The sequence below is a fragment of the Gymnogyps californianus genome, chromosome 13 (genome assembly GCF_018139145.2).
Source record: "Gymnogyps californianus isolate 813 chromosome 13, ASM1813914v2, whole genome shotgun sequence".
In the NCBI taxonomy this organism is placed as follows: Eukaryota; Metazoa; Chordata; class Aves; order Accipitriformes; family Cathartidae; genus Gymnogyps; species Gymnogyps californianus.
Genome location: NC_059483.1, coordinates 151228 through 175678, shown reverse-complemented (window position 1 = coordinate 175678; position 24451 = coordinate 151228). Strand labels below are relative to the sequence as shown.

General features: G+C 41.0%; 1 protein-coding gene across 1 annotated transcript in view; it reads right to left on the bottom strand.

Moving 5' to 3' along the window:
* Window positions 1-24451, bottom strand: part of FGD5 (FYVE, RhoGEF and PH domain containing 5) — a 105487-nt gene that overhangs the window by 12090 nt on the left and 68946 nt on the right. Inside the window, exons 8-13 of the mRNA XM_050904786.1 lie at window positions 23062-23112; window positions 21415-21473; window positions 14475-14546; window positions 12893-12961; window positions 5198-5281; window positions 3495-3574 (exon numbers count right to left, since the gene is read on the bottom strand). Of these exons, the coding sequence (XP_050760743.1) occupies window positions 3495-3574; window positions 5198-5281; window positions 12893-12961; window positions 14475-14546; window positions 21415-21473; window positions 23062-23112 (415 nt within the window). The remainder of the gene's footprint in view (window positions 1-3494; window positions 3575-5197; window positions 5282-12892; window positions 12962-14474; window positions 14547-21414; window positions 21474-23061; window positions 23113-24451) is intronic.

Below are 24451 nucleotides of genomic sequence, written 5' to 3'. Positions count from 1 at the left end.
ACTTCGTGCTTCTCTGACAGTCTGGCTATCCCAGAAAAGCAGCAGGGTTCTTAGTGCCTGTTACTTCCCAGATGCATTTGCTCTGTTACAGCCATAAGCTGTCCTGCCTGTGTTAGCTGGGTTTCCTGCTGTGACTTCAAACTGTGCACTTCCTGTCCATCTGAAACTGTGCACAGCTCTAGCTGTTCCCAGCATCAGTCGCAGGAGGGAATGCGACTCAGTGTGGTCTACCCTCCCTGAGTCATACCAGCCACTCACATTAAAGCTACCCACTAGACTTTGTTGTAAAAATTAGCAGTGGCATCATTGCCAGCTGCTGTTCAGCTGTGATTTCCTCACACTGTCCTCATGAAGGCCATCAAACAAGACATCTGAGAACAATGTCTTTTGTGGTCTTAAAAAAAAAAAAGGGCACAAAAAGAGAGGAAATGCCATATTTTATCAATGATCTCTGACTTAGCATCCCTCTGCACTGTAAGCATAAGCCCTTGTCTGAAAAACACCAGCCTCTGTAAAACTGAACAAGCCTGGAGCAGAAATTGGAGCAGAAACTCTGAGCCAGTGTATCTACTGCACATAGGCTAACCTCTGCAAGCCAAGGGGTTATGTTACAGGAGATTATCTCTGGCAAGAGTCACACTACTAGTCAGTCCTTTTTACTATTGAAAGTCCTGTCAAATTACACTTCCCAAGAAATCTGAAGATGTCTGTATCTTCCAGACAAATCATGTTCACAGCCTGCAAAGTGCTAAAAGAAGTCCTGGCTTCAACCTTTCTCTTGCTAATTCTTTCTTGGAAATTCTCTTCACTTGAGAATTAAGATATGATTTAAGAAAACAAAGGAAATCATGGCCCATGTAGTGATGTAAATTAAAGCCACTTTGGGAAAGAGGGATTAGAGGGACAATCTGCTATTAAAAGCCTGATATCTAACTGGCTTCTTTAACCTCTTCTCCACTCCATTAAACATCTCTAGGCAGTAATCACAGATTATTGGTGTCTAAATGTGGGAATAACACCTGTCTGCTGATAAGGAAGATAGATTATGTCAATTGGCACTGGCCTATTCTTAAGTAGCTATTTCATTGGTTGCATGAAGGCTCAGAGGAATTTTTGCTGAACCTCTGAGGCTCAGAGAAGCTCAGACCTTGATTCACCATTGCCACATTTGGTCCTTGTGTGATTTTTGGGCTACACCTTTTGTGCTGAGCTATCAGTTATCCGTGTTGGCTCATATATTTTTCCTTAAGCAAATAGAAAGAGAGGGTCAAATTTTCACTGCAGTCTCCTGGACAGCAGCGGACATCTATGGAACACAGAAACTGGACTGGGACGGGATGGGATTTTGTCACAGTTTTATCATTGTCATTCTGAATTAGCCTTTTAGGGAGGTAACACTGACTGCGTTCTCCCAGTGCTCTGCTATTTTATATAGGCACCACATGGTTACCTCTGTGTCCAAGAAGAACATTTTTGAAATGCAAATAAAGGTATAAGAGCAGTATGAGCCTTCTCCATACAGGCTCTGTGCTCAGATCTGTTACTAGCTCACTGCAAGCCAGTAACATGGCTCTTTGGGTGAGCGAGCCGTTTTCAGCAGGAGATGTAAAGACTTTACAGTGCCATCTGCTCATATAGCCACACTGAATTCTGAGCTTTGGTCATCCTCATTCTACTGCCTTTAGTCCCTCATGCTGTATTTCCTCAATGCATTCACTTTGTCTCATACAAGTGTAAAGGCATTGAGGTTTGGGTTGTGATTGTTAACAACTGGCCTTCAGTGCAGACTTGCAGCACCTCGGTGTGAGCAGTAAAAGATACAGTCTTGAGGGACGCTTGAAGCCTTCTGGTACTTTTCTGTCTTTGGTGCTCCTTTTGGTGAGTGTAGCAGGCCAAGGATGTTGTGCAGTGGGGTTAGGAGAGCATGCTGTCCCACCAGTGTCTCATCAGCTCTGCCAGCCAGTACAGAAAGGGAGAGGAAAAAGTGTTCTTGGGTGACTTATGGTAGATCAGTCCCAGAAAGAGCAGCACAAGGAAGGGAAAGGGGCTCTGTCCCAGTGCTATGATAAGAGTCAGTCTCTGTCTGGCTGTTACCAGAAGGGCAACCTTAGTCTCAGGCCCTGATTCTATCTACTACCAAAGAAACACAGCTCAAAGTGGCTCACATGCTTTGTTTAGGCTAACTAAGCACAGACTTGATATGAGTACAAAAGGCAAAGAAACAACATAACAATGCAAGCAGAACATCCCAAGCTTCTCACTAGGGATGCCAACTTCAGTTGCCCTGAATAAAGGGGACATGCAGCAGTTATTTCCCCTATACAATACCAAAGGACTGTACACATCCTGCTTTTGTAACTGGCAGCAGGTAATTCAGAAGTACTGTGTGTATATTTTGAGGGTTGTGATGAGTGTGCAGCTCTAAGAAAATCTCAGATATTTTTTCATTTGCTGGTTATAAAAGGAAATAGACAAAAAGGCTTTGACAGGTATCTGAGCACTGCTCACAGATGGCAAGTGCTCTGGGAAGGATGAGAGCTCCAAATTCTGATTCTGAATAAGAAAGTAAGTGCCCTCCCTGTCTTTCTATTGCACTGTGTAATTTAGGGAAGTCTGCTGTGTTTCTAGCCCTGCTGTAGTTGGAGACTGATGGTGGGAAAGTCAGTACTTAAAAGCATTGAAGACCTGTTGTTTGGAAGACTTAATTTGAATACCACTGCTAGTGTGCTATGTCTTTTGTAGTAAACTACACCTGAAAATCAAGCCAGCCACCTTTCTGCTGTAGCTCTAGGTAAATTTGCAGGATAATTTTGGGCTACAAGCATGAAAAAATACAGTACACTGTTATCTTCTGATCAGAAACTGACCTACAATCTCCTTCTGGCATTAGCTTGTGATCCCAGGACAGAGACCCTGACTCTCAGTTGCAATCCGTACTAGCACGACACAAACTCATTAGTGAAATTCCTTTTATTAGAAAGACCCATGAGGTTGCCAGTAAGGTTTAATTTTGGCTTTGTCATTTAAGCACTATTAAATGCTTTTATATCTATTGCATGGTATTACCTAATTACTGTTTTCTCCAGCAGTTTTGCAACCCTAGTGGTATGAGGTAACAAGTGAACTTATAAAAGGGAAATACAACATACTCTTAGTGTCACAGGGAAAAAGTGTGAAAGATAATCGAAAGGACTCAGGCTTCTTAGTAACAGACTTTCTTCTCCTTCCTTTCTGTTTAAGATGTTATCAGAGCCGACTTCTAATCTTTACTCAGTATATGAGTTGAATTAGTTACAGTTTATGAGCTTTGCATTTATAGTGACTATCTTCATTGTGTAATCAAGCACTCAGCCATTGTCTGTCACAAAAGCACAGACTGAAATTGAGTTAAAAAAGAATGAGACACCAGTTAAGTCTTGGATATTGGTTAGACTAATCTAGAGAGACACCTCTAGAACATAACACCATCTGCCATGGCTGTTTGGGGACAGTACCTTGCTGACAGGGTCAGGCAATATTCATCATATTCAATCTTCAGGACGTTTTGGGCTTTTTCTGTCACTGGGCGGCTGACCTAGAAACAAATACCATGAACATGAATGTGGACATGAGTTATACTGTCTATAACCAGTACACCATACAAATCTCAATGCATATGGATCTATGATGTCCCAGCCATCTGTTTCATATTTCAATGCAAAGAGATGGGCAGGTAGGGTTTTCTGTCTTTTGTATTGCTGGTGTAATGAGGAATGCTCTCTATTTCGATATGGTGGTGGTGCTAAAGGAAAAAGAATCATTTAATCCAACTATAAAGGTAAGGATAAAGTATCAAGCCGGGTTCAGTTTTAATATGACAAGCTTAGGAGATGTTTAGTCTGACAAGTGTCAGAGGATTTTGGGCAAAAGTTTTGGCTATTCTTGGAATGAATGGAAATAACTTTCTTCCTGACATGCAGACATTATACAGCGAAGCACTTCAGTGAATGCCTGTCTGCAGCAAGGCTCTTTAAGAGCAAAAAAAATACTTAAAAGCTACAGCTCAGGTAAAACCTTTTCCCTGCCATGTAGTGTATTAGTTGCCTACTAATAGCAACAGCCACTTAGGAGAAACATAGCTTCATGGTATTGATACGTTGTTATTAACGAGCATCTATTATGGCAGTGACTCAGTGTTTCAAATGTACCCCAACAAGTACCTGCTCTGCATCTCCTTTTCACTTAATGGTAGAGTGTTTTGGCTATTCCTACCCCAGCTGGGAACCCATAGTTAGTTTTAGACTATCAGGTCTCTAGGGTGATCAGCCTCCCACCTTTTCATAACACCTCAACCCACCTGTGTCATTCCACTGGAATTAATGATTAGTAATTCTCATCTTGCATGTTTCCTAGATCCCCAGACTCCTGACTTGCCACTTCAAGTCCTCTTTCACATAAATACAACTTGGCATATTAGCTATAGAACAGTTATGAAGGTTCTTTGTGGGAGGTATATAATGGATGGCTAGGTAAGAAGCAAAGACCCCTCCAGCCCAATATCTCCTGTTGCCCAAGTACTGGTGCCAATGGATGCTTAGGGAAAGAGTGTAAGAACAGGATAATTGTGTCCAGTTTCTGTAATCTGCAATTTAGAAATTTACTGAAGAAGGGACTGTGTTTATATCATTGCATGTAATAGGTCCCAATACACCCTTTCCCCATAAAGTTGGCTAATTGCTTTTTGAACCCATTAATGCTTTTCCTGAAAACAGTTAAAGGGCACATGAAAACCAGGCAAATGAAAGCTAATGTAAATTTTGAGTGGCAGGAGTTTAAAACCGGGCAGACTAAGCGCTAGTGAATATGTTGTAGGGAACAACCATGCATTGGCTAGAGACATGAAGAGAGGAATGGACAAAATGGGATATTAAATCTTTTCTGTCTCCAGTTGCATGATCAGATGGTAAATCTGATTTTGGCTTGTATTATTTATGCAGCCTGAATAAGGCTGTCGTACTAAGTCACAGCCTTATAGATAATCTTGTGTATGTTTGCTTTATATTATTTTTCCTTCTATCTCCTGTAAGAGGCAAGGGAATCCCCTGATAACAGGTCCATCCCCTCTTTTCCCTTGCTGGATATGAGACATAAACCTGCAGAGCACTAACAGCCCACTATACAACTTTAATTCCAGCCTATAATACAGATGAGGCATTACCTTCATGCCTGACACAGCCAAGGTGTTTTTCAGTTGGTATTTGCCATCCTTCTGGGGATATGTGTACAGCAGAACATCATTCATCTATATGAAGAGAAAGACAAAATCAATAATTTGCAATATGGCTTGCAGGCCTGCCCATTACTCCTGGGGGGGATACCCAGAACAAGCAGTAACTTGATGAACTGCTAGGACTGTTACTTAAGACAGGCCCAAGCCACACAGCTTAGATCAAGACCTGCGTTTCCACAAAACTCTGGGGAGTCTGCATCCAGGACTTTGATTTCTTCCCATTTTTTACAGTTGCTAATGGCTAAGCAAGTAGATAATCAGCTCTTTTTTATTCAGCTTGGGTGAAACAGCTGCTTGTTTTAAGGGTAATGCCATGTTCAAGTTGGGAAGGTAGGCTCTGCATTTACTACCTGGCAATACCAACTAACTGCCCAGGATGCTGCAGCTCTGACTCTCTCAGGGTCCCCCTGACAGTGAAGCTGCCGTGAGGCCAGGGGTAGGGCTGGGCTTCATGGACTTCCATTTTCTGGGCAAAAAGGAAGTGGAGGTTGAGGAGAGGTGCCACGATCTGGAGGAAGGATTCAGGGAGGAATGGTTTGGATAGTTGAGAGCAGTAACAGTACTTCATGGCTAGCAAAACTCGCCTAGACATCTGACAGCTTTGCTGAGTCTGTCAGCCACAGCAGAGACCATGGAAGGGCAAAAATGAGAAACTTTTTTCATTTTATGAGGAAAAAAATCTGTATGTTAACACCCCAAATATTTCCATAGTTCTCACAGCTGCTTGCAGAATGCATGTTTTTCAAACAGCTTCATACTAAATGGGATCAGATCTTCTCTGCTGTTTGCCTAACTTAATCATAGACATTATTGCAGCCTTTTACCTTCGTGCCAACAAACAAATAAATGAAACAGCAGAACTGAACCTTATAGGTCTTTGCTGGCCTCTCCTTCCCTTACTACTAGAAGGAATAGCAGTATTGGTGGGCCTTAGCATTGCCAAAGTAACACTTGTGTGTATGCATTCTCTGCTTTACTTGAACAAGCAGCTCGTTCTCTTGTTGTCTTTCCCAGGCTTCTCACATCAGCCCCTTGATTACTGTACTGGGATACTATGAACAAAGATGTGCAAGGCAATGTAAAACCAAGGCATAGGTAACACTGTGTGATGCCAGAGACAAGGCATCTTAAATGCAGAAATTCTCAAGAAATTAAAAAGTAGACAGAAACCAGCTTCACTTGGATTCTTCTGTGACAAAGACTTTTAAATATAGCCAATTGGATGGTAATATTATATTTTGGAAGGAAAACTGTGATAAAGAGAGACACAGAGAAGAAGGGAGGAAACTAAAGCATGATTTGGCAATAAAAGAATGTATCCTGTATGACTGGAATTTTGGGGGTCTTGATAATACTGCCTGACCACCTAAAACTGCTGGTGTAAAATTTTCACGAATTTGCTTGCCTGAAAAAAACCAGAAAGTGGAGCCTTATGGATGTTTTCTTAAAAGGTCATAGTTCAGCTTTCTTACAGAGCAGGAACAATGGTTAAAGAAAAATGACATGGAATTAATACTCATGGGATTAAATCCTTATCACCTTGGACTTAACAGCGAAACTGTTGTTGCCTTTATTAGGGTCATGAGTTCACTCGTGGACACCAGTTCATTAAGTAGCTGTCTGATTCACAGCAAATCAGGCTTATGTGCATTAGCTGCCCATCTTTAAAATGCAGATTCCCATTAATGTGAGGCAAAATATACTGAAGAGTGACTTTCCCCAAAACTTTTACTTCAAATTTTACTACTTGTAAAAATTGAATTGAGTTTACTGAGTAGGATCAGCCAATATTTTTGTAGAAAAAGCCGAAACATTTCATTCTAACATTTTAACAAAAAGACTCCCATGCTCTCCTGCATTGGCCACTCTACTGTGTATTTCTCTGTGTCCTTCTAGTAAGTCTTAACTCATGTGGAGTTTAAAGCTCTTTTAATATAACACTTCTCAACTGAGTATATAAAAGCATATTATCAAGTCAGAATAGGAGTCTCATGTTCTCTTCTCTGTAGTCTGAAGTGGAGTATTTACTCTTTTGCAACAACATAATAGAATTTCCTTAGAACAAGGTGACAAATGGCTTGTCACAGAGTTTTTCTGTGATTTACTTATTGCTCCATAAATTACCCTCCATGCTAACATTAATCCAGTCAGCACAGTGACACCTGCATAGTAGTGACCACATGATGATTCCGTTTAACCAGGGCTATGCATAACCAGAAAATTCATCACAACCTACTGCACACCAAGTATCTAGGAGGCTAAGGTAGAAAAAACTGAGCAAATGTAAACCTTTCAGTGAAAAACAGATTAAAGCTATTTTCACTTGATATTGCTAGTAGCAACTAGGACTCCAGCAGCCAGGTAGGAAAAAGGTAAAAAGGCGGGCAGACTTTATTGCTAACATTAAGAGAATACTCTGTGAAATAAGAGAATACTAGTGAAATGTCGTATTTGCCTGGTGATTCTGCTGTCTCCTGAACATTCAAAGGATTATATGAGAAAACAGGACTTCCTCTGCCACTCATCAGTGCCAGTACTTAAGGCTTGTTTCAAACCACAAGAAAAGGTAACTAGTTATGGGCACTAAGCCCAAGGAAGTGAACTCCTAAGAGAGATTTTCAGGATTCTGGCATAATGTGCTACTGGGTTTCTTGAACAGCAAACTCCATTTATTTTATTTATTTAAAAAGTTACATATTTCTTTAAAAGGCAGCTCATTCTTTTATTACTGTTGATTAAGGCTGACACCCTGGTGCATACCGTTATCATGACAGCTCTGGTTAATATCCCAAGATTTTATTAAACATTAGTGAGGACTTTGCTTTATAATTGCTCATTGGAGTTTTTTCCCTCTTGTTTTTCTCCCCCACAGTATATAGGGGTGGGTTGTGACTCTGAGGTCCCACCAGCCACAGCTTGACACAATGAAATTATGACAAATATTTCAAAGCTTGCTCAGCAAGTCACACATATTCATGAAGAAAGAAAGGGTTTGCATTCGCTGCTGTCTCCTTTGCCACATCTACACTGGAGACCTGAGTGATGGCTATATGAACGGTATGGACAGAACTAGCATCAGTACCAATGGTTTTATGCATCCTCTGCTTCACACTGCACACTGTTCTCTGAAGCAGTGAGGACTGGGCCGTGATAAAAGCTGATCTTGCAGCCCCTCAGGAATCTGTGGTAGAAGAGATCGACTGCCACAACCCTCAGGGGAGTTCCCAGAAGTCCTTGAGCTTCAGACCCACTTCCTGTTTGCCAGAAAACTGAGCAGAAACTGCTCAGATATTGATATGGGAGTAAATATTTCTATTCTGCACTGCTCCATGCACCCACACAGTCCCCAAAACAACAGTTGATAACACAGAGAAAGAAGGGTATGTCTGCTCTTTAGTTTTCTTTTTTTCTGTTACTACTTTTCTTTTTCCCCCCTTCTTTTTATAATCCCCTCTGTTGTGATGGGAACCCAGTAATGTTAGAGGTCAGTGCAAGTTTTCTAACCTACGGTGTCCAAATTTATTGATCCAAACAAGTTTATCTATGCTCTGCTGAACTGCTGGCATCCATACGTAATGCACTCGCTGTCTAAAAGTTCCTATCACATGTTTGGTTTTTCTGAATGTTTTAAAGGGTAGTTCATTATGAACCCTGTGTTGTTCTATTCAAGTCTGCGTTAAACATCCCCTGAGTGTCAGTGGAGCAGCCTGAATGTGTGCTGGGTCTGCATTTTCCAAGCTCTGACTCCAAAACCTCCTATACTCCAGCCTTGCCAGCTAGAGCATTAAACAGTCTCCCATTTGATAGCAGCTTCCTGCACCCCACTTGCAACACAAGCAGCCTTTGTAGAGAAATTCTTGGAAGGGTGAGATAAGAGACAGTGTCTGAGTTGCAAAGTCCTGTGGTTGGGGGGCAGTTAGGGGGCCTGCCAGTGTCAGCAGCCCATACTATGCTGCAAAGAGGCCCCAACATCCTTGTAAACAGAGACTGGACTCAGGAAACAGGCGCACAGCAAAACTCACCAAACATCCTGCCAGGAAACATCAGATTCAACAATACCATCAGCCTGCACAAAACAGCCAGCTCAAGTAACCTTGTGATACACACAACATACACCCGCAGAAACATATACACATCAAAAGCCCCTAAATGTGTGTCCTACACACTCATGCCTATATGGGCTGTGCACATAGAATGCTCCTTATGGGCATATATTCAGAGCACAAGCACACCCACCACCAAAGCACACCCTGAATGCACAGGCCAAGTAGGAGTCTGGCATGCACCCAATTTTTATAGCATATTCTAACTACAACTTTAGTTTGGTGGGCTCATCTCCCGGGATGTGTAGGGGTTAAATGCTCAGGGTTATCCTTCAGTGTACACTCTTCCACTGAAATTCTCTCCAGGTCCTGGGCTTGATTTAGCTTCAGTCAGAGTAAGTTTACTACTAAGAACTCCAGAAAATGCTCTTTATGTAAAGATCTGTTTTGGGTAGCTAAGGTAAATATACTTATTTCATCCAAAGCTAAACCAAACTACACCTATACATGTTAGCTTCTGGTGATCTTTTTGAGTGGCAGCTGACATGTGAAGCATCAAAAAAAAAGCCAGTTCTGAAAGGGTTTTTTTGATTAATACATTAGGACAAATTCTTATCCTACCTGAGTTTTGCCAGTAGCTTCAAAGGATTAAGATATGGTCCTTAGAAGATAAGGTCTTTAAATAAATGTGGGTTTTAAGAGACAGTGTTTAGGAGATTATTCTAGTCTTGGGGTTTTGTGGTTTTGGGTTGTTTTTTTTTTCCACACAGTGTCCCCAGGCATCAGAATCAAGACAGCACATGGGTTGAGCTAGGTGCACTGGCAGAGGGAAGGATATGTTCATGCAGGCCTTGGCTGTTACAAAAAAGCGTTGGCAGTGATGGTAGGGCCTTAAGACTGATGCAGTAAAGATGCTATATGCCAAGATGAAAATATGTTGCCATAGCTATGCAGTAGTTGTCTTAATGTATCCACAGGCTAAATAGTCCATTAAGCAATGCATGAGTGGTGGTGGCGTGAGTGGTAGTGGCACAACAGAGAATCCACAGCATTAGCAGTGATAAGCAGATAATGCAAAACCATTCAGGTGTTAATGCAGGAATTACCATATTCCACAGTGACTCGCTTTCCTGCAATTTCACCATACATGGCATTGCTCTGCAACCTGAGGAGCTTTCAGGGTAGAGGAGACTGAGTAAAAAAATCACTGAACCCAAAGGCAGGTATTTGCTAGTAAGTTTCAAACTGTTTCCAAGATCCAATCCCCCGCCCCACCCCAACAGGAGACATAATATGGGAAGCCTGAAGTGGTCGCAACTTTAGTGTGTTAGAGCAGGAAAGAAGCCAGTTTTATGTGTCTCTTGGTTCTTTAAAGTGACCACTATGGTTTAGTCTAGCTCCACTACATACTTTGCATGACAGCACGTTTGGTCACAGTTTGCCTTTCTGACTGAAAGGAAGAAAAAACCGCTGTTTCTGAATACTGAGAGCATCTATTAACAACAGGACATTGGCTACTGTAATGTCTCCAGATGCCAAGAGACACTTCCCTCTTTGCAGCTAACATCTGGGTTTGAGCAGCTGAACTCTCCCCAGGAATCAAAAATAGTTCCTAAACTAGAAAGTGCCAGAAACTCATTTCTGTGCTTTCTTTGTTCCAGTAATACTTTCAGCCTCTTGTGACCTTCAAGCTGATACAACCATTTTGGACTACTTGAAATTTATCTCACTTTATCCCAAGTTTAAATTACTTTCCTCTCAATGTTTATTACCAACCTGATTTCTGATCTTCCTTTTAAATTCTCTATTTCAGTTATAATAGCTAGGTTTGTGACACTTCAGTATTTGCCATAGTAGTGGGTTATGATGACAGTTATGAACACACTGGAAGACAAAATGGTAACAACTTCTTGGAATTTGGTCCCAGCTTTAGCCACAACTCCAAAATGTTTCTGTAATACTAGCAAAGGCGAGTGTTTCAGAAGAGAGATCAGTAAGGAAGCAAGTATCATCTGTTATGAAGTGGTCATCAGTAGGCTTCAGAGTTACTACTGCTGAGAACACTGTTTCTTAAGACGAGCTCCTGGAGATTCTGGCATAGCCATTTTCCCTTGGCTGCAACAAAGTCATGATTTTGACATTTATTGCTGTTGTTACAGTCCATTGATGCTGACTCAGTAAAACAGCACTGCAGCAATCTCATATTTGAAGATTTGGGTGAAATCCATCACTTTCAGTACATGAAAGTCTGAATTTTCACAGAAACCAATGAAGCCATCAGAAAAGTGCAGTGCCAGCACTGTGTCCCATCCCATCTGAGCTTTGATTATTACTGCAATACATGATCGAGGAGGCAAAGAAGCTTGTGCATCCACTCATGCACAAATAGGAAATATTAATAAGAGGGAGAAATAAGAATTAATGGCAAAATGTATGACTTCTGTAATAATCCATCTCTCCTCCTCACAATGGTCCCAGGGTGAAAAGCTGTCAGCACTTACAGAGGCCACAGCAAATACATATTCCAGGCACATAAGCCATTTATTTTAAAATAAATTCTGCAAACAGTACTTTAATGTTAATAGCAGCAGTAATGCTCGTTTTTTTATGGCCCTTTTCTGGGGCCAAACTTCTAAAGAATTTTTCAAACATGAACAGGTAAGCAGGTAACAAACTCCTAAGACACAGGCAAGTATTATTTTGCCCTTCATACCAATAAATGCATAAAAATGCCTGTGGCTACACAATAAGCTACCTGAAAAGTTGAGAACAGAGCTCAGGAGCCTGGAGTCTGAGATACTCTCTAACTGCTCAATGATGTAGTGTGTAATGCAAAACAGAAAGCATGAGTGTTAATAGCATATGTCCTAAACAGTGGTTTTTCACCTGTTTTGATTTGCAAATACTTGCAATTTTTGCAGTAGGGATGTGGACCCTTGTGAAGGGTATTCCAGCCAAGTGATGAAAGATTCATTTTTCTTGACTATCTTAGAAGAATTTTGCAAACCGTCATTGAAAACTGTTGCTCTAATCAACAGGAAGCTGGAGGTGTGTGTTCAGACGGACTATACCAACACACTGCACACAGTTATCAGGTAATTTACATAGATGTGGACAGCAGGAACTAAAACCCAGTCCTTGAGCTTCGAGGATACAAATCGCTCGCAAGTGAGTCCAAAGAAAGCTTTCATAAACTTGAGCAGTAGGGTGTTCTCTGTTGCTTCTAATCAGATCTCCTAAGGCCTTAGGGTTGGACTTTCAAGTGTGAAGCTTAATTGCTGAAAGTATTCAGGAGCTCCCATCCTCCTGATCACCTTGGAAATTTGCACTCCTTTGCAGAATTATGGCCTAGTCAAGGCTGTGGCACAAATGGAGGGCTGCACAGCCCATATTCCTGTATGCAGGGCCAGTGGGACATGTGTGAAAAGGGCTACAGCCCTCTTAACAACAGAAACTGACTCACCACATCACTGCTGATGGTTAAATGACTTGCAGCCCGAAATTTTCTGCCAGGGTTCAGGGCTGCATAAGTGCAGGAGAAGATACAAAAGAGACAGTAAAAATATAAAAGAAATCTTACCAAGAACAAATGCCGAGGGTGCCTGTTTTTGCCAGAGACTTTCATCAATGTTCCCTCTTTAACAAAGATCTGAAGGAGAAAACAGATTGTAATCCTGAGACTTCTCATTCTGAATCTTACTGAGAAAGGAGAATATTCCTCCTGGGGAAAGAGCTACTCTAACTGCTTTCATCAGCACAGGAAGAGATAGATACCTCAACACTTGCTTCTAGCCTTACTCCTTATGATCTGGCTTAGTCTTTGCCTGGGTTAGCCCTGCTGCTCTGCGTGGCTTGCATTTGTATCAGTACTGAATGGGTGGGAAACCCATTTGTCCTCAGCCCACTGCTTCTGCACTGTGGACTGTGCTCAGAGGTGACTGTCACAGATTGCAAAGCTAACATGTAATGGGCTTCAGAAAAGAACTCTGGTCTTTAAAAATCCTCTAAAATAGACAGACCAAAAAGAAAAGCTGAAACCTCGGGTTTCAGCACGCTACATCCACATAACTATGCCTGCGTACATAATCTGTACATGTTTGCAAACACAATACTTTGTTGGTCCATATTGTTACTATGTATGTAGATAGGACTATATATGTAAGCAGCTAAACCAGCATACTAGAACTTGATTGCAGTAACATTTGAAAAGGTCTAGAATAACTGAACTACATCAGTGGATTAACAGTCATCTACTCTTTTCAGATGGAGAACAGAATCTGGTGTAGTTTTCCACGCTAGAACAATTTATAATCCAAGAAACCAGTCCTGCAAATTCTGTATGCTGGGCTTTGCAGAATTTATTAAAGCATTACCTGGCAAGGGCAAGTGAGAATACTGATGTTAGAGAAAAAAATAGAGGTTCACTGCAGTATTTGGCCGATGAGGATTCTTATGCTATGAGTATGCATGCCTTGAAAACTCATTTTGCTAAAGATATTGGTGGACTGAAGGGAAATTTAGAGTTGCAGAATTCAAGAAAGAAATCTTTTGAAGTGTAGAGGCAGGTTGGAGCTGAGGAAACTGGGCAGGTTTGAAAGCCAGGAGAAGAAATTTGCATTTGATATGGATAGCAAGACAGACCTATACACTCTCCCACATTTCTGTTCATGTGTTGCTTAAAAATAATGTCTTGCATTAAAAGAACCACTGGGGAATGGTGAGAATAAAAATTTGAAAACAAATAATTTCCCCTGATTTAAGGCTCTTACCCAGCCAAATAAAACTCTGAGCCTTTCCAGGCTGCAAGCGATTCCTGCCAGTGTTGCAACCTTTCAACAGGAGTATATAGGGAGGAAAACAGCAGCTCCATCAAAACACACTACACATGGGGTGGCTGAGGACAGCTGGAGTGAAAAGTCAAATGGCTGCTCTGTGTAAAAGCAGGGGCAATGCATGTCTTGCCCAGCCTGAGGCTCTCGGCACATCTCTTTTGCACACTGCCAGAGTGATGGCTTTTTACACAAACCAGTGCTCCACCTCTTATCACAGTAGCTCAGTAAACAACACCTGTAGAGGTCTGAAACCTGGCCATCCACACAATCAGAGATATAGCTGGCTGGAAACAATGCCCTTATCAGCATAGGTCTGCCTGCAGCACTCACCCTTCCTGGCTGGAGGAGGCCGCTCTGCCCTCTCACACTGTGCTCAATGTGTACCAGCTTCTGCAAGTTTTCCTGGGGGAGAGAAACAGCGTTTAGGAGACCGCATGGTGACTGTTCTTTAGACAAGCAGGCAAACCTTCTCTCACCCCTCCTCATAATTTTATTTCTCTAAAAGTGGTATTACAGCATTAGGTTTCAGAGAGAACTGAGCCCAGGGATTTTACACCTTCCAGCCTTACAGGTTTTATAAAACCTCATTACCTGCATTCACATCTGCTGTGGCCTTATACAGTCCTGTTACCTCTGATACCTCAGTTCACCTTCAAAAGGGCCTGCTAACTCCCTATTGTATTTATACATTGGCCTCTGATGATAACTTTCTTGCTCTGGGAACTAATAAACTGGAAGCAGAGACAAACTACAGTATCTGTTCCAAAGGCCTGTGCATTAGTGGCATGACATGGATAATCCAAAGCATGCTTTGATACTGTAAGACTGTTGCTAGTATTATCTGGAGGTTTATATTCTGTGATAACGGATTAATGGCTTTGCAATAGGGGATTTAGAAGGTTAACTAGTAAGCACGCAATGAAGCTGCATCTCTCTTTTGATGCTTTGCAAAAATCAGGAAGTTCATTATCAAACTCTGATACTATTAACTGCCTACCTGGCCTTAAAGCACAGACAGTCAGTGGGCACTGGCATGTGACATGAACTTATCTATTAAGATGGTAAATAAGATTAATCTAGCTAAGGCTGTGCTGTCATAAAAAAAGATGGTATTGGATGAATATACAAAGGAGGAAGAAGGGATGTCTGTACCTTTGCAATATTGCTAGAGTCTTTTCAAATCTCCTTCCATTTAGCAGGTGAGGCTGCTAAAACCGAGGCTTGTACATAGGATTCAGCTGTAGTTTTATCTGGTCAGAACAGTAGAATGGGCTGCACAGCAGCAATGAGTCATTACTGGAATATGTCTAAAAATTAGGAGTCTCTTGTCTAAGTTAGCCATTGTATCATAAATCCTCAGTTACACACCCAGATAAACTACAGACTAAGGACCATATTTGATATAGCTTCATGACCTGGCAGCCTTTGACTACAGTTTTGTGCTATGACAGATAATGGTCTCTTTTCCTATGCTCCATTGACTGGCATTAAGATACCCCTGGGCTTAGTTAGACTCGATTAGATCGTACAATGTATCTGCCTGATACAAATCAGTGCTGTCTACAGAATCGGCTAATTAAGAAAGCTATCACAGATACCAGAAGGAGCATATCCATGTCAACATGATGGTCTGTCAAGGCTAATTTACCCTGGATTTCAGCTAACACAATTAATGTACCTATCTCAGCTTGCTTTTTGAGATAAGGCTGAAATACCTCCGTATGTTACTGCCCTGGTGAAATATTACACTTGTTTAGCATGATACTAAGTTTAGTTCTTAATCAGTAACTGCGTATCAAACATACGGAAACACCTACAAGCCTTGACCAGCACAGGGCTGCATTGTGACCATGCAATATAACTGGCAGTTGACACATTTTCAAGAATTTCAGCCGTCACGAATCTCTTTTGCAATGCAGGAAGTAACAAATGGAATTTTTCAGGTCACTTCTAAAATACTATAGGCCAGCAAAATGGAAACAGAATGTATAAACTAATAGCACAGGAAATACCAGGGATCATGGGACAGCTGACATTTGCAAAAGACATTTACAAAGGACTTTCCCATCACTAAAGGGTATTTTAGCCCTAGCAAAACTTGTCAAATTGACAGCTTCCACAATGGAAACCAGTTCTTCATCTGCAGACAAGGCAGTGCCCTCCTGTGAGCACACTCATGGCCAATGCTAGTACTACTCATTGGGGTTTCTACAAGAGTGAGAGGAGAAGTTGCTGCAGCTGAGATACACCTCAGCTTTTCTTAGGACTGCTGGCAAAGGTGCCTGTTGTAATGCTGACGTTTGCAGTATGGACACATGTTCACCAGGAAATGGAGAGAGATGTATCAAACTCATTTCCTGTAGGAAGTCAAACAGCCATCACATGTGAAGGACAGTGATTTATCTGGGAATGGGGGCAGCTGAGGGGGTTATAGTTTCCCTACAGTTCCCCTAAAATTCCCTGTTTATATAGTTTTCTTCATTCTCCTTAAAACTGTCATCATTCTCCTTTCAAATATCCTTCACAAGCTACGATTGAAAAATGTAAACAAAGCTCCACCCAACCAGTACTGCAGATGTGGGTGGCTGAAATCCTTCTCTGGCCGTTTTAGCAGTGAACTGCAGCTTCCATCGTATTATCATTATGTCTATGCAGGAGGAATGCCTCCCCAAGGAATTCACCAGCTGCTAATAGCAACAATGATTTATAGCTCTTAGCATCTCAGGGCCTCTATTAGACTGTAGAAGTTCAGAGAGCAATACAAACCCTGCTTAGTTCAAGTAGTGAACGTCTCCTAGAGTTACACATAGACTTAATACTATGTGGTGATAGTATGCCTTATGCCTCTGTTTGCACATCTGTAAATTGCGAATAATGTTTTCCTACCTGAAGAAAATCCTGTGGAGATAGTTAATAGCATAATGTGTCTGAAAATCCTGGGTTAATAGTTCCCAGGGAAAAACTGCTAGAGTGTTGTTATCATAAACCAAAAAAGCTAATAATGAATCATTGATATTCTGCAGAAAATGTAGATCACAATTCAATGCTCCTGTCAGATTTTTGGAGTGTAGTTTGATGAGTTGATAAGTGGCAGCAGAAATCTTCCTCCTTCCAGGTACATGCCAAGTCTAAATTATTGCTTAGAACTTCAACCAGATACATGACAAGTTATTAATGCTCTATCTTGAGTGGCATTGTTCAATTTGTTCTGTAATTAGAGTAACTTCTTAAATTCTTTGCATTTTTTTAAATCTGAGAGAAAGAAAAGAACTGCTGGTTGTGGCTTTTGTGGATGGGATATTAATTCAGGAGGACAACCTCTGACTAAGCAGAATATTGAACTTTGATTCTCATGAACCTGCGCCTTCACAAAACCCACAGAATTCACACAGATGGGAAAGAAGGAAATTTTGTTTCATCTGTTCCAGGCCACAGTTTTGAAATAGAGCGGATGTGCTCTAATGATATGATAAAAAATGAAGTGTAAAAATCTATGTGGAATTTGTGGTGAAATTGTTCCAAAACAGATATTATTAATAGCAATTATTATACAGTCTGTGACATCTGTAAAACTCAGACGATATGATGATGTTCTTCAAATTAGAGCATAGCTTAGTGGAGATAAAATCATTGCATGGTAATGCAACACAGCAAATTTGATTTTGGCCACTTATGTTTACTTCTAACTTCAGAAAAGTATTCATACAAATCTCCCATAAATCTGAGTGAAATCTAAGGAAGCAGAGGTGCCAGAAAAAGATGTGTGACCTTGATATGTTAGGAACTGAGCTCTTACAGTTCTCAACCTCTAATACAGGTATCCCTAAAGCTCCGAGATTACTGTGGAAGCTTTTCCTGAGATCTCAGTTTCATGATGAAATATTTATTATTTTGGTACAAAGAATGCTTTAATAATGGAAAAGTAAGATTATAAATTATTTGCCTGAGGAGAAAGAAAATCAGAATCAAACCTGTTGAAAACTTTGCTTAGTAAGTGTGTAGTTTCAGAGTCATTCTGTAGAGGGGCCAGATTACATTTCTTTTTATGATAAAACTCTAGACTTGTTAGACCGCATCCTCCCTGCAATCTACGTCTGTTCTTTTGTCTTGGTAACAGAATAGTGTTTGTGTAGTAATTAACTACTGGTTATTGTTGTCAATGCTGAACATCACTCAGAATTAGTCTGTATGAACATCATTGTTTCCATGCATCTTGCTTTTCTGTTATGCTTCTTTCTCTCTCGTTTCCTTCTCCTCCTTCACCATTATGTTTGGCTGTAATGCAACTACCATTTCATCTACAAAGACTTTCCTCCCAACTTTTGTCCCCATCCTGTCTACTATAATGGCTGATGACAAAATAGTTTGTGCTGATACCCAAAGTATCTTTAAATAAAGCTGAGAGTAAGCAACTAAAGAGATCAGCATAGCTGATGATAGTTTACACTCAGCAAAGGTGTTCAGGCTGTCTGCTTGCTGAAGGAGAGTGTGCTGCTTTGTTTATACATGATTCATGTTTAGAACTTTTCCTTAGCAATCAGGAGGAGTAAAAAAAGTGCTGTCTTTAAAATGAAGGTTTGAAGGGTTTGAGTTGTCACAGAGCCACATCAACACAGCAAATGGGCTGATGTTATTGTATGAAGGGGGAATGTGTTCTGAGGTAGATGTGCCAGGATGGGGTTGGGGGTGGAAAAGCTTGGAGCAGAAAAGCAGAAATGGACTTAAACCAAATCAATAGGTCCAGGCTTTTTTAAGTTTGTATTGAGTGAAAAATGCAGATCTGAATTTTGAGTTTTGACCTTAAAAACCTTGAACTTCAGAATGCTCAAAATCTTGGTCTGTTGTCATGGCTTGAGATCATCTCTGCACAAAACCAGAAACCCACCAGTCGGACTTCATATTGATCTGTGGTGATTTTGCCACTGGCTTCAGGAGAAGCAGGTTTAGAACCTCAGTCTCAGTTTCTAGCTATCAGATGGGGAAGGAGGCAGATCCACGAAGACAGGTTTCTCTATTCAGGAAATAGTAAGTAGTTTTAACTACAATTTATTCCTTTCTGATACAAGTATTAGAAGGCTTGGGGTTTGTCTGTCACTGGCCACGAAGAGATCATCACTGAACTTGGTGCTCTGAAACAGCCCATAAACACATGGGCTCCATTTATGACCTTGGCGCACATATCAGAGACATGGCTTTTAAACCTGAGCAGCAGAGATTTCCAGATGTGAGCAAAAGTTGACATTCTTAGCTCTTGGGTTCAGTTGCTGCAAGCAGATGCTTCCACTTCTCTGAACAAAGTGTGAAAGCTTCAGTTTTAACAGATGAAGGGCACCTTGGGTTTTGAGACTCTTTCATTCTTACCTCCCAAGCTGTTGCTAAAAACATCCTTCATCTAATTGACCTACTGCATTTTTACCATGTCACACAGTCTGAATTCACTGCCTCACCCAGTGCTTCCATTCCCCTGCAGCCAGAGGGCAAAGGCGTTAAAGAGAATATGCTGAGTCAGCAGTGGTGGTGCGTAGCTGTAATGGCCTCCAGCATGTGTCTTTCCCTAACAATTCCTGTGCATTCATTCTTTCAACCTTAAAATCCTACCTGAAAACAAGCTCTTACTAAGAAGGCTGATATTTTGTTTCTTCCCTTTGTCTGCATTGATGCTCAGGTGTTTTTTCTCTTTGTCTCTTGAATTTCATGTTTTGATGCCTCAGTGATTATTAACAACCCTCTCTCTGATCAGTAAATGAAATAATAAAGAAGTGAATTGAATGCCATCTGTAATTAGTCATAGGGAAGGATGTTTGCAATGCCAAAGAGGTCTTTAATTTAGCAAAGGCACAACAAAATCCCAGTGCAGGATGTTAAATTCAGCAATGTTCAAATGAGAAGTAAAATGTGAAAGCTTCCCCAAAAATATGATACACTCTCAATCACTTGAAATCCCTGTGACCCAATGCAATGATAAAATGCTTAAGATGAGACACCTTTTGAGAAAGAAACACTTCAGTGTAACCATTCACTATTGGATGAAATGTAGGATGCCTGGAATGAGGTGCTTTGTTCTCTAATATGCATGCTGTTGAACACAAACCACGTAATAGTCAACATCTTCCTTAGCAACTGCACGTACTCCTTGGTAATCTAAATGCCTTGAAAAGAAGTGCTTAAAATGGCATTTTTTAAAATTTTGGCCTGTATTATGACTATTTTCTATGTCTAACAAGCCTGGAGTTTTATTATAAAAAGAAATGTAATCTGGCCACTCTACAGAATGACTCTGAAACGACAGTCTTACTGAGCAACATTTCATTAGACTGCGAAGACTGGAGGTACTTATAACTACTTGAGCTGAATGCTGGGTCTGTGCAGCTAAAGCAAATATGGACCTCAGGAGAGAATCAGGTGCAGGTGTGGGTGGCTAGTATGGCAAAAAGAAAGGCACTGCCTTTAGTTATCACCCAGAGGTCCACCAAGTTGAATTCCTCTGGAACCTGCTGGATCCTGTGTCTGACAGTCTCTCCACTGCCTCCTATGCCTCCCAACACTGCTTCTTACTGATGTCAATAGAAAACTCCTATCATCTTAGACAAAAATCAGACCTAGATCCTTGGAAACAAATGATCATAAGAGCAGCTATACGCAGGCTATCTTTGCCAGTAAATTAGGACTCTAATACCATGTAAGCAATATTAATAAATCACACTGACCTTACAGAAACTGTTCATTACTTTGGAAAACTATATAACTTATTTAGATACCTAAATCTGAATTTAGACATGAGCTCTAACCTATGAAAGTCTTGGCCAGTCTATTTGGTTGTGTGATCATTTGCAAGACTATAAACCATCACCTGTTCTTCTGAAGTAAAATGGGATTCCAGAATTGTGGAAAAATTATGTAAATGAGCTCAGAATGTATCTTTGACAGTACATTTGTGATGTCTTCAACATTTCATATCTAAAAACATCCAGGCTAGAAATAGAACCATAAAAATTCCCATCTCTCACCTCATTGCTCCACATACCATTTCAGCAACCCCAAGAGGGAAAAAAACTTTGTGCTGCTTGCTGTGGTGACTTACATCTTGCACAGCTGCACTAAAGGTCATAGACCTACTCCATATCTGCAATAGTGTAAACCAGATCTGTATAAACCCTTGAGTCTCACCCTGGAGGAGGCTTCAGAATTTAGGAGAGATATGTATTCATTTCAGCAGATGTGCAGACAAGACACTATTGATCAGGAGAGCATGTGTCATGGTAGGACTCACCGCTTGGAGCATGCTGTCGTTGGCTCGGTCCGTGATTTCAGAAACAATGAATAAGGCAGCTGAGGGATGAAGCAACACAAACACCATAAATCACATAAAAGAGTAGGAAAATAACCCCAATCTCTTCTGTTTGCAAGGGCATCTTTAAAAAAAAGCAAACAACATCCCCAGCAGCAGCTCCTTTAACTTCTTTGGCACCTTCAGAATGCAACTGCCCAGCAAATTTAAGACATGGCACAGTGCCGTCAGTTCCCCTTCCCTTCGTCATTCTCTTGTGCAAAACTCTGCATCATACTTGTGCTGACCGAGAGAGCTCATGAGGTCCCTTTTAAGCACCTAGCATGGCACAAAATCTTTCTCTGATGTTTTCTAGTTGCAGATTTTTGGCAATTGGAGCTTGTTGTAGGGAGAGATTAATGTAACTCAGCTTTTGCCATCCAAAAGTATGCCAGTCGAAGGTGACCTGTTTCCCCTTACTGCTGAGGGAGAGGACAGGTCATCCCTTTCTGACAGAAGTGTGTATGAAGTGGTGACATGAATTAACACCTGGATTCTCCACTGGCAAATAACCTGGGCCAGGGCATGTTTGCTGGCCCTGAGAGCAGTGGCATAACATGGCTCAGGTCCTTATCTCAAATCTCTTCCCCTGTGGAACAGGGCATCCTATCTGTTTCTGGGCGTAATCTGGGAGCATGCTAGCCATCGCTGGCCAGAAATGTGACAAGCGTGTGCTAACCACAAACAAGATAGGCAATTGTGGCCACAGGGCTTGAGCGTCTGCCCTGACCTTGTTTAAATTACTGGTATAGCTGTAGTCCCACTGTCAGCGACTAGGGTCCTAAATTTTGCACGAGACTCTACTCTTTGTCAGAACAGACTGACCTTCAGTCAGTCGCAGACCTTATTGCTATGAGTTGGTTTGGATTTACACTCAGTGTAACAGAGGTGAACTGGTTTCATTAATACAATGTTAGTCCTGCTTACTCCAGCCTGGAAGCTACTCCCACTGAGGCCACAGCTAAACCTTGCTTTGATGTCAGTGGGAGTAAGAGACTTCTGCTTTATCCATCTGATGTGTTGGAAAGGATGGTGTTAGCAGCTGAACATCTGGATTTGTTCTTGATTGTGGAGAACTGATTTTTATGCAACGTCTTTCAAGTTTACTTAGGCTTAAGGAATCCAGAATACAGATACACAATTCAAACCTCTTGGGTTTCTCCAAAGTTCAGAGAGCACAGCAGGCATACCATAGATAATGGTACACAAACAAGCAGGTGGAGCCATCCCAACTGGCTTCACAATGACTATATCCAAATATGGACAATCCAAAGAGGACTAGGATTTCCCCAATGACTGTGGCAGAACTACAGTATCTGTACCATGCTTGTATAGATGATAATTTCTTCTTCTGTAAGTTCATCGTGTCAAAACTATAGGAAGCCTACATGTTTCAATGAAAAAAAGATAGGGTTCTTGCCCTAAATAATTTGTCTAAATTAGTAATCAGTTCTTATAGATCTTACATCTAACCTATTAAGACGAAATCTTGAAAATAATTCTCTTCCATATACTACCAGTATAGATCCTGTACCTCTTTAGAAGCAGAGTTAGCAAAGCAGAATTTTTGTTCTACCCATTTCATTTTACCTTGTGTGGCTTCATACTCTGTAGAATCAGGGCAAAGATTATTCAAGTAATCTGTAGAAAATAATCAAACACAGACATCCAGTAATCAGAATACAGATCCATATAATTTGTAGTGTTATTAGCTAAAACATAAAATCCTAATCATAGAATCATAGAATGGTTTGGGTTGGAAGGGACCTTAAAGATCATCTAGTCCAACCCCCCTGCCATGGGCAGGGACATCTTTCACTAGACCAGGTTGCTCAAAGCCCCGTCCGACCTGACCTTGAACTCTTCCAGGGATGGGGCATCCAGAGTAATGTCCCATATCACTTTATTCCCAAATAATTAAGCGTACATAGCCTCTTTCCAAAGCAAAACTCATCTTTGACTGCATTCTACTTTGAGAATCAATGCAAGAGCATTGATACAGATTTGGTCTCATCACATAACTTGGCAGGTATAAATGAATAAACAGAGAGTGACAAAAATACTTCCTTGTTTCTCAGCCAAGAGAATTGCTGAGTAGCACCACTTTATAAATAATTGTTCTTCTAATGAATTCTATTTTCCCCTCTAAATGAATGGTGTTGGCTGTAATGGATGATTTTCTATATTTATAGTAAATGAATTATATGCATTTTATAGATACAGGAAGGAGACTCTCATTCTGTACATGCAGAGTTCAATGATTACTACTGAACTCAATCACATTCTGAAAATAGGTTCTGTAAAATACACACAATAGGACTTACATTTACAGGAATTATATTTGCATTATATACAAACCTTTAACCTGTCAGTTTTATTTGGACTACTTGCCTTGGATCATCTGTCTGTTCTTTGTCTGGGTCTTTATGCTTTTAATGACTGTAGTATATGAGTGCTACCATTTTAAAAGCCTAATCCTGAAATACTTCATTCTTATCTTTCTGATGAATCCAGGCTCCTAAATTCTGCATCCAAGAACTAGGCCTCTGTGCTGAGAAAGGTGCTGTGCATGGATATCCATTCCCTAGAATGTCATATCCATATACATTTCTCTTTCTAGTGCTGTGCCCTCCCTGGCGTCCCGAAATCTACCTGTTTTTTACATGCATTCAGGAAAGCAGCTGCCTGTACTCAGTCAGGCAGGAAGGGGTTGTGCGCTGTTATCAGGCAGTATTTAGCATTCCTTTTCACAGCTGCAAGCTCTGTCCTTGGCTATGGACATTAACTGAGTGGGCAATTTCTTTTGGCTGTAGTGCAGTAATTGGCAACCAATATCCTCATAAAACACCCTTCCTTATCTGGTAGAAACAGCCAGTTATGAACACATAAGTACATCTGCTTATTTTAATTTTTTTTTATGCTCTCTAGAGAATCTGAAGGATTGCACTGTTCCAGACCCACTCTGTCCTAGCAGGCAAAG